This window comes from Mesoplodon mirus (assembly GCF_964341445.2).
Source record: "Mesoplodon mirus genome assembly, chromosome: 11".
Lineage (NCBI taxonomy): Eukaryota > Metazoa > Chordata > Mammalia > Artiodactyla > Ziphiidae > Mesoplodon > Mesoplodon mirus.
Genome location: NC_138987.1, coordinates 51,580,217 through 51,598,251, shown reverse-complemented (window position 1 = coordinate 51,598,251; position 18,035 = coordinate 51,580,217). Strand labels below are relative to the sequence as shown.

Sequence of the window (18,035 nt, the reverse complement as noted above, 5' to 3'; positions counted from 1 at the left end):
ACTCAAAGTTACACAGCTGGCAAGCTACAGAGCTGGAATTCACTCACATTAAGATATATACTGATTAGTTATAAAGCAGAAACTAACACACCATTGTAAAGTAATTATACTCCAATAAAGATGTTAAAAAAAAAAAGATATATACTGAGACATCTCAAAGTATAGGCTGTTTCTGGTTGGCCAAGTGTTGGTCTTCAGAGGCAGCCTGTGGTGAGAGAAAGAGCACTGGACTTGGAGTTGGAAGAGTTCTGGTCCATGGTGTGACCTTGAGCAATGCCTTTGCTCTCACCGCTTCTTTGTCTGTGACATAGGGATAAGAATAACTCACACAGCTGTTGTGAGGACTAAATGACATGCTGAAGAAATTATATTATGCTTTTTTAAAGAGTTGTCATTAACTTCCTAATTATGAACTATAAAGTAGTGAAAATAATTTTCACTAAATCTCCAATGTTATTATCCAACTTGTGAAGAGGATTTTAGGATTTTCAAAATTTATTTACATATATTGTCATTTTACTTTCAAAAAGTTCACATGAGAAAATCAGTCTTTTTATGAAATTTTGGATATTTTATACCCAAGTCTGGAATAGTTGTAAAAAACAATGTAATGCTCAAAAGAGTTTGCTTTCATTGAGCACTCACATCTAAATGTTGAAAGCAGACTCCCCAGAAGCTCAACAAAAGACAGAGGGAAATGACCTTGTGATTTAAAAAAAAATGCTGTGGATAATCTAGAAAGCAAATAATCCACATGTGGGTAATCAAGAGTTGATTAATTGTTTTGAGGATGTTTAATTTCCTACTGTTTATCAATATAATTTAACTACCAGTGCCTAGGATAGTGATATAAATAGTCCAAGTACTATTTTTTTATGAGAAATTGTCAGGTTTTTATTAATAATAAACACTTTGAAACACAGTACTCTCATGATTTGACTTTGCCATTAAAAGTACCATGCTCATTTAAAAAAAAATTGTATTTTCTTTTCTTTTGAATAGGGTAGCAGGTTAAACTAATGATTAGGGTCTGTTTTAGGTATGGATGGTTCTAGATATTTACACACTTTTTATTATTCTTAGTTATGTTGTTATGATAGAAATAACTGTTACTATGCATGAGAAAGGGTTTATCATTCAAGTGTCTCATTTTATAACTACACTTAATTTTACAAAGAAATAATTTGTCATTTTCCAAAGTGATCCATTAAATGCTGATATCAAAAGCCATTTTTGTTTGGCCTCCTCTGAAGCCAGTGGTCTGTGACATTGTAGGAGGTATGCAGTCTTGTGTCACCACACCTGAGGGAGGCAAAGTAAACAAGATACTGACATATGTGAGCTTTTTTTTATTCATACATTTTCCTTTCTTGTTTTCTGCTTGTTGGTTTGTTTTTAATGATTACCTCAAAACATATGTACTTTCTAGAAAATCTATCGCCACAGTGCCTTCCACTTCCATTTTCTAAGTTGATTTTGATCTCTAGAGTATGACTGCTATTCGTGACTGCTGTTGGATGGCTAAATATCTTTTGGATTTTAGATTATCTGTGCTCTGGGACAGCATCTCAATATCATCACTAGCTGACTGTTCTAAATGTAGCTAGTGAAAAAGTTCTAATTGTCCCTAAGGAACTAGTTCCTTTCTAAGACAGAATATATAATGAAATCACAGTTTTTCATAAAATTTATTTTTCGTTTTTTATATAATGTACCTACAGAGTATAAAATTAAGGTCCTTATAATTAAGACTAAATCATATGAGCTGATACATCCTGTACTAACCTTTTAGAATACTGTAATTCGGTTTGGAAAGTAATTTGTTCAAACTTGGTAGTTCTTATATGGAATAAAATAATAACATTTCCCCCTCCTAGGTCTACTGTTCTCTGTGTTTCTAACTCAATTAGATAATATAAAGTTTGGTTTTAACTGACCTAAAGAAAGTACCAAAGAAATAAGTCATTTGATTTTTTTCTACTACTTTCTGTTATTATATGATATGTAAAGCACAATATGTGCATATCTGAAATTGCACACAATATGTGTGCATTTATATGTTTTAACTCATAGTAATATCTACATTTGTGTATAGATAAAATATACTTAATTCTTAAATTGTGGATCAGATTTCAATTCTTATTAATGATTACTGAGTAACTAAAGATACCATCAGATAGCTTACAGATAAGGCTGCTTGTTTCATCTTTCACTTTTTTTTTTTTTTTTTTTTTTTTTGCGTTACGCGGGCCTCTCACTGTTGTGGCCTCTCCCACTGCGGAGCACAGGCTCCGGACGCGCAGGCTCAGCGGCCACGGCTCACGGGCCCAGCCGCTCCGTGGCATGTGGGATCTTCCCAGACTGGGGCACGAACCCGTGTCCCCTGCATCGGCAGGGGGACTCTCAACCACTGCGCCACCAGGGAAGCCCCTCACCTTTCACTTTAATTAGAACCATGAGCCAAACAAACATACCTTCTGGTGGAAAATGCATACTTTGGCAATTCAAGCACACTCTCATTTTCTACCGACTTTCACCAAAGTAGAAAAGTTTTCATAAACAAATCAAAATTAGCAGGAACATGAAAGTGTAAAATAAAGCAATGTATATTATCTGGGTAGTTTTACTTTGCTATCCTAAATGGTAGCAAGTATATAATTTGAGCCATGACATATGTATACTTATACTATATTTTATAAGTTGAGTCATATTTTAAATGAATTAAGACATTTCACTACCTAATGAACTACTCAGTAAATCCTTCTGAGATATGAATAATTGCTCCATACTGTATCTTAGTGTTTTCAAAACTCCAGTCATTCATATGCCACCTTAATAGGTTTTGTCATATTCATATACTGTTTATACCAATATCTACTTACTGTTGTTTCTGTAATCCCTCTCACTTTTTAAATTTAAATACAATTTCACTACTGTACTATTAGTATCACTTGCTATAAATAGAAATAATTCAGAAATATACAAATGTAGCTATTAAAATAAAGCATTTGCCTGTTATCACCTAAATACCATACCAGTGGTGGCAGATATATAACATGCTGGGAAACACTGTCCTGCATGATTGTAAATTCAGATTTTCATAAATTTAATTTTCTTAAAACAAAACACACTTTAGATAGATAGTAACCCCAGCAAGGGCAGAAATTACTTCTGCTTTATGTATCCTTGTTTCCCCAGCACTTAATACTTGGCATATAACAGGTATTCAATAAGTATTGAATGATAAGTTAATGAGTGACATATATATTTGCATATCTATCCTCTAATATGCTACTTAGTATTAATAGTCAAATAATGATACTCAGATTGTATAGGAAAATACATTATGGCCAGCACATGTTTCAGTCCCCAGTCTTCAGGGAATATGCACTAATATACTGTGTAACATTTCTATTAAACTTTAATGGATATAGATCAAGGAAGGTTGCTATAATATAAACAAAGAGAAGTGGAGATGAAGCAGTATAGGAGTGGGCCTGGTGATTAGAAAGAGTGACAAGAGAAAATGAGTGAGGAGTGAATATTGAAAGATACCTCTGTGTCATGTGACCTGAGGTAGCCCTTGTGTTGTAGCAAGAAAAAATAACTAAATTAAAGGGTAAATAAGAGATGTGAAAGTTGCTTCAGTGGATAAGGCTCTGTTCTATTAATATTTACTTCCAAATCACCAGCGCTAATGACCAAATTATTCTAAAATGAGGTACTCTAAACATCCCCTCCTGACCTTCTTCCAATAAACTCATTTCTAAAGCTTAAATTCCAACCTATTTTCTTTTGCCCATGCACTTAAGAAATGACATAACCAACTTCCTGCATCTTTTGGGTTAGAAGAAAAGACCATATAAAGCTGAAATGAGCATAGCATTTTAGTCCCATTTATAAATCATCAGTTAGGGAGGCCCCTGAAGTACAGATAGGCTGTTTCATAAAACGTATGAGGCCTTAGTAAATGGAAGCAATCCACATCAGCTGTGTGTCAGGAAGTCAATGGTTAGCTGATTTGGCCACTAACAATTATTTTGACAATAGGAATTACTAACGGTAAGACACTGACTCTTCAGAAGAGAAACCACAGAGGCAAATCACTCATAGTTCAGAAATAATGTTAAAATTTTGCAATCATATAAAATATTTATTTTGGCTTACTACCTAATCTAAGAGAATGGTTTGTGCCTTGTTTTACTGAAGGAACTCTGGGCTTATCAAGAAGTATATGAGTGATGACTTTTTTTTCTTTTAAAAATCTTACTTATTCAAAAATTTGTCTCTTTAAAAATTCAACATAGTAAAAGAGGAAATCTTAAAAGAAAACGAAAGAAATATATACTTCCAAGAATTTGAAGTTAGATGAGACTAAGAAGGCAGTAGATACTGCTGAGCTGGAGTGAATTGTCTGGGAGGAAAGGACTCTAAAAAGTATCTGGTCTTCCCTTCAATAGGAGGGACTTGTCATGCTGGTCACTGCAGCAGGGAATATGATGCAGGTGCGGAAAACATATAAGAAAAGGCTATTCTACCTTGGCGAGTGGAATCTGCAGTCATGGCAAAGGATTTTCAAGATGGATATTTTTGGCAGCTGTGATGGTACGGTGCCAGCAGATCACTTAGCAAGGTCTGAGGCAACCCCAAAGCACCCAGAAACCCAGAAGGTATTAAGAAGAAGGGGACACTCTGTAAAGCAACTCTAGGAATTACTTTTTCCTCTATGACTGATTAAAGAGCCTTGGATGGACATCAGATGTTCCCATTAATCAACAGACTGAATAAGAAGAATAAAAGGCTCACAAGATTTGGGAATAGTAATAAGCCACTGGAGGAAATATATGAAACTCAAGATACATGCTCTGTTTGTTTAGACAATTTTGCCAATTTCAGCCTGTGTCTACCTGTATGAAGGAGCACACACCAGAAAGTTAAGCATATATGAACTCTTAGGTGACCTTGGTTAAATCCCATAATTTCCTTTTGCCTCATTTTTTTTCATATGTTCAATATGCTGTCTAAATTGCAAGTTTTTTTGAGGGTTGAATGAAGTAATGATATATGTGAAACACATTAAAAGGTGACATAGATGGGATATATTCTCAAAAATCTGAAGCATGTTGATGCATGAATGCTATTGCCATGTACTGGAGATTATGTTGATAGTAATAAGAGACCCTAAAATTTCAGTGGCTTAAAGCAAAAAGGTTGGTTTCTTGCTCATACTCTATGTCCACCCCAACTAGAGGAGGAACATGCCCCATATCGTCTTCACTCAGGACTCAGGCTGATCTTCAGAGCTTCTGGAAATCACTGGTCATTGTGATGGGGGAAGGGTATGTGTGAATCACACGCCGCATCTTTAAGGCTCTCTCTGGAAGTGACACATGTCATTCCCTAATTGACTTCAGGAAGTCACATGGCAATCCTAGCTGTGTCCAGAAGAAGAGCTGGAAATATTTGGTGAGCAGCACTAATGACTATCAAAGATGGTTTCTTTCCAGTTTTTACACTTGGATAACTTTTGCAACAGAGAAGCTGTCTAGATGTTTCTCCTATTGCTAATACCACTACATTCTTTCTGTATAGCTTTCAACAACCAAGTAGACTTTCTTGATGTTATGTTTTCTCAGTTTTAAGGATTTGCTGACACTAAATATTTTAGTAGCCATCTAACAGAATATTTTAGTTTCTTTGAGAGAAAAGCAGCAATTGTATAACATCCCGTTTCTGTTTTCTTTCCCAAATAGACATTGATGAGTGCTCTGATGGCTTTGTTCAGTGTGACAGCCGTGCTAACTGCATCAACCTGCCTGGATGGTACCACTGTGAGTGCAGAGATGGCTACCATGACAATGGGATGTTTTCACCAAGTGGAGAATCGTGTGAAGGTCAGTACAAGGAGAAGACCTAGAGTTTAAAGTCTTAAAATTGAGGAAAATGCAGTGAGATGTAAATAGTAGACATTGATCTAATATTTAAGGTATTGGTGATTTTTGCTGTGTGTTTATACAACAGTGATTAGAAACATATTAAAATCTAACTTTTGCTTGCTAATTATGATAACTGATTTTTAGATAATTAAAACTTTCAGGGCTTCCCTGGTGGCGCAGTGGTTGGGAGTCCGCCTGCTGATGCAGGGGACACGGGTTCGTGCCCCGGTCCGGAAGATCCCACGTGTCGCGGAGCGGCAGGGCCTGTGAGCCATGGCCGCTGAGCCTGTGCATCCGGAGCCTGTGCTCCACAGTGGGAGAGGCCACAGCAGTAAGAGGCCCGCGTACCGCAAAAAAAAAAAAAAAAAACTTACAATAGTAAACCAATTTTCTGTGGACACTTTTAACTGTTGAAGGGTGTTTTAGAATGAATAAACCCATAATGTCAGATAAATTTTTTAAATGGCAGCATGTAAAAATCTGACTCAAAAAAGAGCTAGAAAAAAAATATAGATGAGGAAAGCAGGATAGAGGGAAAATGAGGGTAGAGGAAATACAATGATGATATGGCCAAGGGAAACATAATGCATGCTACTCTGGGCTGTTCCTAATGTATCACTTACCTGGCAAAGTCAGAGATATTTAGTGAATGTTGGATACAGAAGATATGGTCCCGGCTTCACAGAAGATGTCAATCTAATAAGAGTGGAAATTTGAAAAGATTATATTCAATTATTTACCATTAATTTTGACTTATTTTCAGTGAATTGACAACTCTGTTCCCTTATATCCTCTATTAAGGGGCACAATATTTAGGAGGCAGGCAGAGTAAGCAAAGCACAGTGAATAATGGTCAGGGAAACCACCCACACTAAAAGGATTTGGCATAGGATTGGAAAACGAAACAAACCTCAAGAAGTCATTATTTTCTCCATTGGTGTTTACACCTTCATAGAGTAACAGCCTAAGAGAATGATGCAGCTAAAATGACACAGTCAATGAAAGCCTTGGAGAATCTAACTTAGCAGTGCTTGACCCTTAAATGATGAGATGTCTTTTATCCTTGGGCCTCAAGAGGTTTTCACACAGAGAAAAGTGAAACAGACTTGGGTGATAGATGCCAAGGCTCCCAGCGTGCTTTGCCAGCAGCTGCAGAGCTCTGGACCTTGAGCAGAGCGTTCATCTGGATTTTTATGCGGAATGGGAACGCTACTGCCTTACCAGGGGCTAAAACCTGGCATTTGCAGATAACCACTTAGCTGTGGTCTGAAGACTCTACCTGGCACTTGTGAATGTTCCAGAATGTGTACTTCCAGCCCTGTAGAGAATGCCATTCAAGAAGCCTATCAAACCGTGTGATTTTGCCCTTCCCTGATAAAATATTTTGCCTGTTTTCTATAGTATATAATGAGGAAGAAGTCTTCAGTGCTACTTTTTTAAGATTGTCTTTTCTTTTAAGTTACATACATAAAGAATGGATACAAGCTGATTATAAATAATTCAAATCATACAGAAATATATAGAGCAAAGCTGAAAATGCATCTTTATTTCATCTCCCCCTTTTCCCCATCCCTTCCTCTTCTGCTCTAGGGGTAACCTGTGTTTAATTCTGCTTGGTATCCTTTTCTGTGCATCAGAATATAACTAGAAAAAATACATACCTCTGCTGACTATCTTACTTTATATTTGCAACTGCTTTCACTATCTTTTAAATTTATAACCACATGTCTCAAGAGGGCTGTATTAGTTATCTATTGATGTGTTAAAAGTTACCCCCAAAACTTAGAAACTGAAAACAACAAAAGTTATCTCACAACTTCTGTGGGTAAGGAATCTATGCACAGCTTAACTGAATGCCTCTGGTTCAAGGTTTCTAAAGAGGTTACTACCAATCAAGTTGTTGCCCAGGGATGTGGTCTCATCTTGAAGACTTGTCTGGGATGGGAGTGGAGAGAATGAAGCTCACTCATGTGGCTATTGGCAGGCCTTGTTTCCTTAACACATAAGCTACTCCACAGGGCTGGGGGCTGGCTTCCCCTAGAATAAGCAGGTGCCCAAGATGGCAGCCACAGTCTTTCCATAACTGAATCTCAGATGTGACATTTCATCACTTCTCCCATAGTCTATTTGTTAGAAGCCAGTCAGTAAGTCCAAGGGGAAAGGATTACACAAGCGTGTGAATATTAAATGGTGAGGATCGTTGGGGGCCATCTTGTAAGCTACCTTCTCTGAGGACCATCGACATCACCCAGTATTCCTACTTTATTTCCTTAGTTACTTTCCCCTGCATACCTTCTTCCGTCTCCTCAAATCTTAGATACCACTTTCTTTCTCTTCTTTCTCTGTCAATAACTCTTCTTATTTAACTGAGAAAAAAGAAGTACTTCACTTTTCCACCAGACATATGGTATGATATACAGTAAAGATGTAACGGTCAGGAAAAAATGACAAAACATAATTAGTGCATTCATTAGTGTCCAAAAGTAACAAGGAAAATGAAACTAGCCATTAAAATAACACGTGATAAAGATGAATATAGGGAAGTAAAGGATTCTATGAAATGCCTACACAGAAAAGGCTTTTTGAGGAAATTCCATAAATACAGAAGGAATGGGGAAATCTTATTTTTTTTAAAAAGAACCACAGTTCTAGAAAGATGATTCTATTATTATCTTCCAGTATAATTTATAATGATTATCATAAAAATCCACTACTCTTTCAGAAGACAGTGTGCTCTGAAGAATACTTTTAAAAGAACCCACCTATGTTGTATAAAACAAGAGAAAACTAAAGTGCTTCTTTTTAACAACTATCTATTTACTGAAAATTCAGTGATTTGTAGAATTGTAATATTAGTATTTAGAAGGATGCAATTTTAAGAGTGTGATTATATCTGAGCAGGTTCCATTTTTCTGTGCTGGGGGAAAAGAAAAGAAGCATTTCAACGTGGACAAAGCCACAGCAGTGGGTTTACAATTATGCTGAAGTATAATATTCATATTTGAAAATATGAATAAATAACTTTTCACTGTTTCACTACTTTTTAGGCTGTGTAATCTACAAATACATGCTTATAAACTGCATTCATACAAAGCGTAAACTGTTTTGCTCATCCATTTACCTCAGAGGTGTAGACATTTAATCGCCAGATAATGTACAAGGGTACCACTTTCCTTGTCCATATCATCATTCCTAATGTGCCTGAAAATTTGTCTTTCTCTGAGAATAAAGCCCAGTATTTTTTTTCCAGGTAAGAATATTGTATTTTCATGCCGACATTTCCCTTCATTTAAAGCTTTTATTTCTGGATTATCTTTATGCTTGGTGAGGAATTTTTGAACTTGTATGACCTAAAAAAAATGTTTATAGGGTAACATCTTTTGAGTATTATGTCCAAGCCAAATACTATAAATTCTAAACTTAAATCAAGGAAAAGTATGAAAATGAAATGAATCTATTTCAACTCAAGAAGTGGTTACTGAATCTATGCACAGGTACCTTGAGGTACTTTACCAAGGTACCTGCTGTGAAAAAATATAAAGGAGGTATGATCACTGCTCTCAGCTTGTAGTCGAGATAAAATATGTACAGTAACAACTGTCATACAAGATAGAATGTAGTAAGTTTTTCAATAGAGGAGAAAGCTGCAAAGTTGAAAATGATGAATACATAAGAAAAGTATGAATTCAGAGCCATAATGAAACAAAGAGAGAAATTATTTCCTGTTGGGATCAAGAAAGGATTGAATATCTAGCATTGTTTCAGGACTTAAGTATGATGTGATTATTGGCTCATTGAGATAGGGAAAGAGAGTTCCAGCAAAGGAAGTAGCTTTAAATGCCTTTCTAATAAGTTTGAACTTGAGTCTGAAAGTCTATTTTTGAGAAAGAGAATGATGAAAGTGTATCTCCACCAAATCTATATTTTGGCCCCGTCCTATTTTCTGAATTTCAGACCCACATATCCAGCTGGACAGCTCTACCCGGAAGCCCAGAGAAAAGTGTATTTCAACATGTCAAACTAACTCATGTCTTTGCTCATCCCTGCCACCTACTTCCACTCCCCAGCAAAATCTTGCTCTTCTTTGTATAAATAGCATCAATCAAATTTTCCAAGTGGGAAATCTAATCATTCATGACCCTTCTCTCTCCCTAGTCTTTGAAGCCAACAAATCACTAAGAAGTTGCTTTATCTTTGTTGTTTCTATGTTGGAAGATTTTAGCTTTGTTGTTTCTTTCTGCGCATCCCCACGGCTACTATTCAATACAGCATTATGCCTAAGAGCACAGACTTGGAGCCTGATAGCTTGAGTTCCCATCTGGGCTGTATACCTTACTAGCTGTGTGACCCTGAGAAAGTTATTCAACCTGTCTAGGCCTCAATTTCCTGAGCTATACAATAGAGATAATGATGGTACCTTTCATGGTTGTTGTGAGTCATTATATGAAATGAGTCATTATATGAATGTACTTAGAATTTGATACATATCAACCACTATATAAGTGTTTCCTTTTAGTATATGACCATCTCTTTCCTGGAATACTGAACAGTCTATTAATCAGTCTCCTAGCTTCAATTTCTAATCCATTTAAATCCCTTTTCCACAGTGAAGCCAAAGGACCCTTTCAAAAATGGATATCTGATTTTGATTTTTTTTTTGCAATTCCCTAAAATGACATTTTATTGTCTTTAAGATAGGTTCAAATTTCTTACAACATGACTTTTAACTGATCCCTGAGAACCTCTTCAGCTGCCTGTCTACCCACTCTGCTCTCCCTAGACATTCAAGTCATACGGATACTTCTGATCCTCTAACACATATTGATGGCTCTGAACATTGGGACTCAAACACACCTTTACCTCTGACTAGACCAGTCTTTACCTCCTCTTCGCTTGGCTAAATCTTATTCATAATGTAACTGCCACACCTGGAGAATGTGTATGCGGGCAGACGAAAGATCCAAAAAGAGCTACCAGTGTGATAGGAAGCAAGTAAGGGAAATTTATCACAGAGAGGGAAGGACCTGTGTCGAAAGCTGCTGCTAGCTCAAGTTCAATGGGAACTGAGACTTGACCACTAGCTTCAGCAACATTATTTTTCCAATCACTCACTAAAGCACTTACCAATATTTTTTTTGAATTTCATTTTACTTATTTTTTTATACAGAAGGTTATTGGTTATCCATTTTATACATATTAGTGTATATATATATCAATCCCAGTCTCCCAATTCATCCCCTCACCCCCCACCCGCCACTTTGCCCCATGGTATCCATACGTTTCTTCGCTATATCTGTGTCTACCCTGCACACTGGTTCATCTGTACCATTTTTCTAGCTTCCACATATATGCGTTAATATACGATATTTGTTTTTCTCTTTCTGACTTACTTCACTCTGTATGACAGTCTCTAGATCCATCCACGTCTCTACAAATGACCCAATTTTGTTCCTTTTTATGGCTAAGTAATATTCCATGGTATATATGTACCACAACTTCTTTGTCCATTTGTCTGTAGATGGGCATTTAGGTTGCTTCCATGTCCTGGCTATTGTAAATAGAGCTGCAATGAACACTGGGGAGGTGCATGTGTCTTTTTGAATTATGGTTTTCTCTCGGTATATGCCCAATAGTGGGATGCTGGGTCATATGGTAATTCTATTTTTAGTTTTTTAAGGAACCTCCATACTGTTCTCCATAGTGGCTGTATCAATTTACATTCCCACCAACAGTGCAAGAGGGTTCCCTTTTCTCCACACCCTCTCCAGCATTTGTTGTTTGTAGATTTTCTGATGATGCCCATTCTAACTGGTGTGAGGTGATACCTCATTGTAGTTTTGATTTGCATTTCTCTAGTAATTATTGATGTTGAGCAGCTTTTCATGTGCTTCTTGGCCATCTGTACGTCTTCCTGGAGAAATGTCTATTTAGGTCTTCTGCCCATTCTCAGATTGGGTTGTTTGTTTTTTTTAACATTGAGCTGCATGAGCTGTTTATATATTTTGGAGATTAATCCTTTGTTCATTGATTCATTTGCAAATATTTTCTCCCATTCTGAGGGTTGTCTTTTCCTCTTGTTTGTAGTTTCCTTTGCTTTGCAAAAGATTTTAAGTTTCATCAGGTCCCATTTGTCCATTTTTGTTTTTATTTCCATTACTCTAGGAGGTGGATCAAAAAAGATCCTGCTGTGATTTATGTCGAAGAGTGTTCTTCCTGTGTTATCCTCTAAGAGTTTTATAGTGTCTGGTCTCACATTTAGTCCTCTAATCCATTTTGAGTTTACTTTTGCATATGGTGTTAGGGAGTGTTCTAATTTCATTCTTTTACATGTAGCTGTCCAGTTATCCCAGCACCACTTATTGAAGACACTGTCTTTTCTCCATTGTATATCCTTGCCTCTTTGTCAGAGATTAGTTGACCATAGGTGCATGGGTTTATCTCTGGGCTTTCTATCCTGTTCCATTGATCTATATTTCTGTTTTTGCGCCAGTACCATATTGTCTTGATTACTGTAGCTTTGTAGTGTAGTCTGAAGTCAGGGAGTCTGATTACTCCAGCTCCATTTTTTTCCCTCAAGATTGCTTTGGCTATTCAGGGTCTTTTGTGTCTCCATACAAATTTTAAGTTTTTTTGTTCTAGTTGTGTAAAAAATGCCATTGGTAATTTGATAGGGATTGCATTGAATCTGTAGATTGCTTTCAGTAGTATGGTCATTTTCACAATATTGATTCCTCCAATCCAAGAACATGGTATATCTCTCCATCTGTTTATATCATCTTTAATTTCTTTCATCAGTTTCTTATAATTTTATGCATACAGGCCTTTTGTCTCCCTAGGTAGGTTTATTCCTAGGTATTTTATTATTTTTGTCCCAGTGGTAAATGGGAGTGTTTCCTTAATTTCTCTTTCAGATTTTTCATCATTAGTGTATAGGAATGCAAGAGATTTCTGTGCATTAATTTTGTATCCTGCAACTTTACCCAATTCATTGATTAGCTCTAGTAGTTTTCTGGTGGCATCTTTAGGATTCTCTATGTATAGTATCATGTCATCTGCAAACAGTGACACTTTTACTTCTTCTTTTCCAATTTGTATTCCTTTTATTTCTTTTTCCTCCCTGATTGCCATGGCTAGGATTTCCAAAACTAGGTTGAATAATAGTGGTGTGAGTGGATATCCTTGTCTTGTTCCTCATCTTAGAGAAAATGCTTTCAGTTTTTCACCATTGAGAAAAATGTTTGCTGTGGGTGTGTAGTATATGGCCTTTATTAGGTCGAGGTAGGTTCCCTCTATGCCCACTTTCTGGAGAGTTTTTATCATAAATGGGTGTTGAATTTTGTCAAAAGCTTTTCCTGCATGTATTGAAATGATCATATGGTTTTTATTCTTCAGTTTGTTAATATGGTATATCACATTGGTTGATTTGTGTATTTTGAGGATCCTTGCATCCCTGGGATAAATCCCACTTGATCATGGTGTATGATGCTTTTAATGTGTTGTTGGATTCTATTTGCTAGTATTTTGTTGAAGATTTTTGCATGTATGTTCATCAGTGATATTGGCCTGTAGTTTTCTTTCTTTGTGACATTCTTGTCTGGTTTTGGTATCAAGGTGATGGTGGCCTGGTAGAATGAGTTTGGGAGTGTTCCTCCCTCTGCTATATTTTGGAAGAGTTTGAGAAGGATAGGTGTTAGCTCTTCTCTAAATGTTTGATCGAATTCACCTGTGAAGCCATCTGGTCCTGGGCTTTTGTTTGTTGGAAGATTTTTAATCACAGTTTTAATTTCATTATTGTGATTGGTCCATTCATATTTTCTATTTCTTCCTGGTTAAGTCTTGGAAGGTTATACCTTTCTAAGAATTTGTCCATTTCTTCCAGGTTTTCCATTTTATTGGCATAGAGTTGCTTGTAGTAGCCTCTTAGGATGCTTTGTATTTCTGCGGTATCTGTTGTAACTTCTCCTTTTTCATTTCTAATTTTACTTATTTGAGTCCTCTCCCTCTTTTTCTTGATGAGTCTGGCTAATGGTTTATCAATTTTGTTTATCTTCTCAAAGAACCAGCTTTTAGTTTTATTGATCTTTGCTATTGTTTCTTTCTATTTCATTTATTTCTTGTCTGATCTTCATGATTTCTTTCCTTCTACTAAGTTTGTGTTTTGTTTGTTCTTCTTTCTCTAGTTCCTTTACGTGTAAGTATAGATTGTTTATTTGAGATGTTTTTTATTTCTTCAGGTAGGATTATATTGCTATAAACTTCCCTATTAGAACTGCTTTTGTGGCATACCATAAGTTTTGGATCATCGTGTTCTCGTTGTCATTTGTCTCTCGGTACTTTTGCTTTCCTGTTTTTTTCTTTCTTCTAATTTATTTTTTCATACAGCAGTTTCTTATTAGTCATCCATTTTATACCCGTCAGTGTATACATGTCAATCACAATCTCCCAATTCATCACACCACCACCACCCCCCACCTCTGCTTTCCCACCTTGGTGTCTATACGTTTTTTCTCTACTTCTGTGTCTCAATTTACACCCTGCAAACAGGTTCATCTGTACAATTTTCTAGGCTCCAAACATATGTGTTACTATGCGATATCTGTTTTTCTCTTTCTGACATACTTAACTCTGTATGACAGTCTCTACATGCATCCACATCTCTACAAATGACCCAATTTCGTTCCTTTTTTTCCCTTTTTAACAGCTTTATTGGAATATAATTGCTTTACAATGGTATGTCAGTTTCTGCTTTATAAAAAAATTAATCAGTTATACATATACATATGTCCCCATATCTCTTCCCTCTTCGCCTCTCTCCCTCCCACTCTCCCTATCCGACCCCTCTAGGTGGTCGCAAAGCACCAAGCTGATCTCCCTGTGTTATGCGGTTGCTTCCCACTAGCTATCTATTTTACATTTGGCAGTGTATATATGTCCATGCCACTCTCTCACTTTGTCACAGCTTACCCTTCCCCCTCCCCATATCCTCACATCCAAGCACGAGTAAGTCTGTGTCTTTATTCCCGTCTTACCCCTAGGTTCTTCATGACTTTTTTTTTTAAGACTCAATATATATGTGTTAGCATACGCTATTTGTTTTTCTCTTTCTGACTTACTTCACTCTGTATGACAGACTCTAGGTCCATCCACCTCACTACAAATAACTCAATTTCGTTTCTTTTTATGGCTGAGTAATATTCTATTGTATATATGTGCCACATCTTCTTTATCCATTCATCTGTCAGTGGAAACTTAGTTTGCTTCCATGCCCTGGCTATTGTAAATAGAGCTTCAATGAACATTTTGGTATATTACACTTTTTGAATTATGGTTTTCTCAGGGTATATGCCCAGTAGTGAGATTGCTGGGTGGTATGGTACTTCTATTTTTATTTTTTTAAGGAACCTCCATACTTTTTTCCACAGTGGCTGTATCAATTTACATTCTGCCAACAGTGGAAAGGGGTACCCTTTTCTCCACACCCTCTCCAGAATTTATTGTTTGTAGATTTTTTGATGATGGCCATTCTGACCAGTGTGAGATGATATCTCATTGTAGTTTTCATTTGCATTACTCTAATCATTAAAGATGTTGAGCATTCTTTCATTTGTTTTTTGGTAATCTGTATATCTTCTTTGGAGAAATATCTATTTAGGTCTTCTGCCCATTTTTTGGATTGGGTTGTTTGTCCTTTTGATATTGAGCTGCATAAGCTGCTTGTAAATTTTTGAGATTAATGCTTTGTCAGTTGCTTCATTTGCAAATATTTTCTCCCCTTCTGAGGGTTGTATTTTGGTCTTCTTTATGGTTTCCTTTGCTATGCAAAAGCTTTTAAGTTTCATTAGGTCCCATTCATTTATTTTTGTTTTTATTTCCATTTCTCTAGGAGGTGGGTCAAAAAGGATCTTGCTGTGATTTATGTCATAGAGTGTTCTGCCTATGTTTTCCTCTAAGAATTTGATAGTGTCTGGCCTTACTTTAGGTCTCTAATCCATTTTGAGTTTATTTTTGTGTATGGTGTTAGGGAGTGTTATACTTTCATTCTTTTACATGTAGCTGTCCAGTTCTCCCAGCACCACTTATTGAAGAGGCTGTCTTTTCTCCACTGTATATTCTTGCCTCCTTTATCAAAGATAAGGTGACCATATGTGCTTGGGTTTATCTCTGGGCATTCTATCCTGTTCTGGCTTGTGCCAGTACCATACTGTCTTGATTACTGTAGCTTTGTAGTGTAGTCTGAATTCAGGGAGCCTAATTCCTCCAGCTCCGTTTTTCTTTCTCAAGATTGCTTTGGCTATTTGGGGTCTTTTTGTGTTTCCATACACACTGTGAAATTTTTTGTTCTAGTTCTGTGAAAAATGCCATTGATAGTTTGATAGGGATTGCATTTAATCTGTAGATTGCTTTGGGTAGTAGAGTCATTTTCACAATGTTGATTCATCCAGTCCAAGAACATGGTATATCTCTCCATCTATTTGTATCATCTTTAATTTCTTTCATCAGTGTCTTATAGTTTTCTGCATACAGGTCTTTTGTCTCCTTAGGTAGGTTTATTCCTAGATATTTTATTCTTTTTGTTGCAGTGGTAGATGGGAGTGTTTTCTTAATTTCACTTTCAGATTTTGCATCATTAGTGTATAAGAATGCTAGAGATTTCTGTGCATTAATTTTGTATCCTGCAACTTTACCCAATTCATTGTTTAGCTCTAGTAGTTTTCTGGTAGCATCTTTAGGATTCTCTATGTATAGTATCATGTCATCTGCAAACAGTGACAGCTTTACTTCTTCTTTTCTGATTTGGATTCCTTTTATTTCTTTTTCTTCTCTGATTGCCGTGGCAAAAACTTCCAAAACTCTGTTGAATAATAGTGGTGAGAGTGAGCAACCTTGTCTTGTTCTTGATCTTAGTGGATATGGTTTGTTTTTCACCATTGACAATGATCTTGGCTGTGGGTTTGTCATATATGGCCTTTATTATGTTGAGGAAAGTTCCCTCTATGCCTACTTTCTGGAGGGTTTTTATCATAAATGGATGTTTAATTTTGTTGAAAGCTTTCTCTGCATCTATTGAGATGATCATATGGTTTTTCTCCTTCAATTTGTTAATATGGTGTATCATATTGGTTGATTTGCATATACTGAAGAATCCTTGCATTACTGGGATAAACCCCACATGATCATGGTGTATGATCCTTTTAATGTGCTGATGCATTCTGTTTGCTAATAGTTTGTTGAGGATTTTTGCATCTATGTTCATCAGTGATATTGGCCTATAGTTTTCTTTCTTTGTGACATCTTTGTCTGGTTTTGGTATCAGGGTGATTGTGGCCTCATAGAATGCATTCGGGAGTGTTCCTCCCTCTGCTATATTTTGGAAGAATTTGAGAAGGATAGGTCTGAGCTCTTTTCTAAATGTTTGATACAATTCGCCTCTGAAGCCGTCTGATCCTGGGCTTTTGTTTGTTGGAAGATTTTTAATCACAGTTTCAATTTCAGTGCTTGTGATTGGTCTGTTCATATTTTCTATTTCTTCCTGGTTAAGTCTCGGCATGTGCTGCATTTCTAAGAATTTGTCCATTTCTTCCAGGTTGTCCATTTTATTGGCATAGAGTTGCTTGTAGTAATCTCTCATGATCATTTGTATTTCTGCAGTGTCAGTTGTTACTTCTCCTTTTTCATTTCTAATTTTATTGATTTGAGTCTTCTCCCTTTTTTTCTTGATGAGTCTGGCTAATTGTTTATCAATGTTGTTTCTCTTCTCAAGGAACCAGCTTTTAGTTTTATTGATCTTTGCTATTGTTTCTTTCATGTCTTTTTCATTTATTTCTGATCTGATCTTTATGATTTATTTCTCTGGTAACTTTGGGTTTTTTTGTTCTTCTTTCTTTAATTGCTTTAGGTGTAAGGTTAGGTTGTTTATTTGAGATGTTTCCTGTTTCTTCAGGTAGGATTGTATTGCTATAAACTTCCCCCTTTGAACTGCTTTGGCTGCATCCCATAGGTTTCGGGTCGTCGTGATTTCATTGTCATTTGTTTCTAGGTATTTTTTATTTCCTCTTTGATTTCTTCAGTTATATCTTGGTTATTAAGTAGTGTATTGTT

At 36.3% G+C, this 18,035-nt stretch overlaps 1 protein-coding gene across 2 annotated transcripts in view; it reads left to right on the top strand.

Moving 5' to 3' along the window:
- NELL2 (neural EGFL like 2) overlaps nucleotides 1-18,035 on the top strand; it is a 456,105-nt gene that overhangs the window by 410,158 nt on the left and 27,912 nt on the right. For both annotated transcript variants that reach the window (XM_082634702.1, XM_082634703.1), the window contains exon 17: nucleotides 5,754-5,894. In XM_082634702.1, the coding sequence (XP_082490828.1) occupies nucleotides 5,754-5,894 (141 nt within the window). The remainder of the gene's footprint in view (nucleotides 1-5,753; nucleotides 5,895-18,035) is intronic.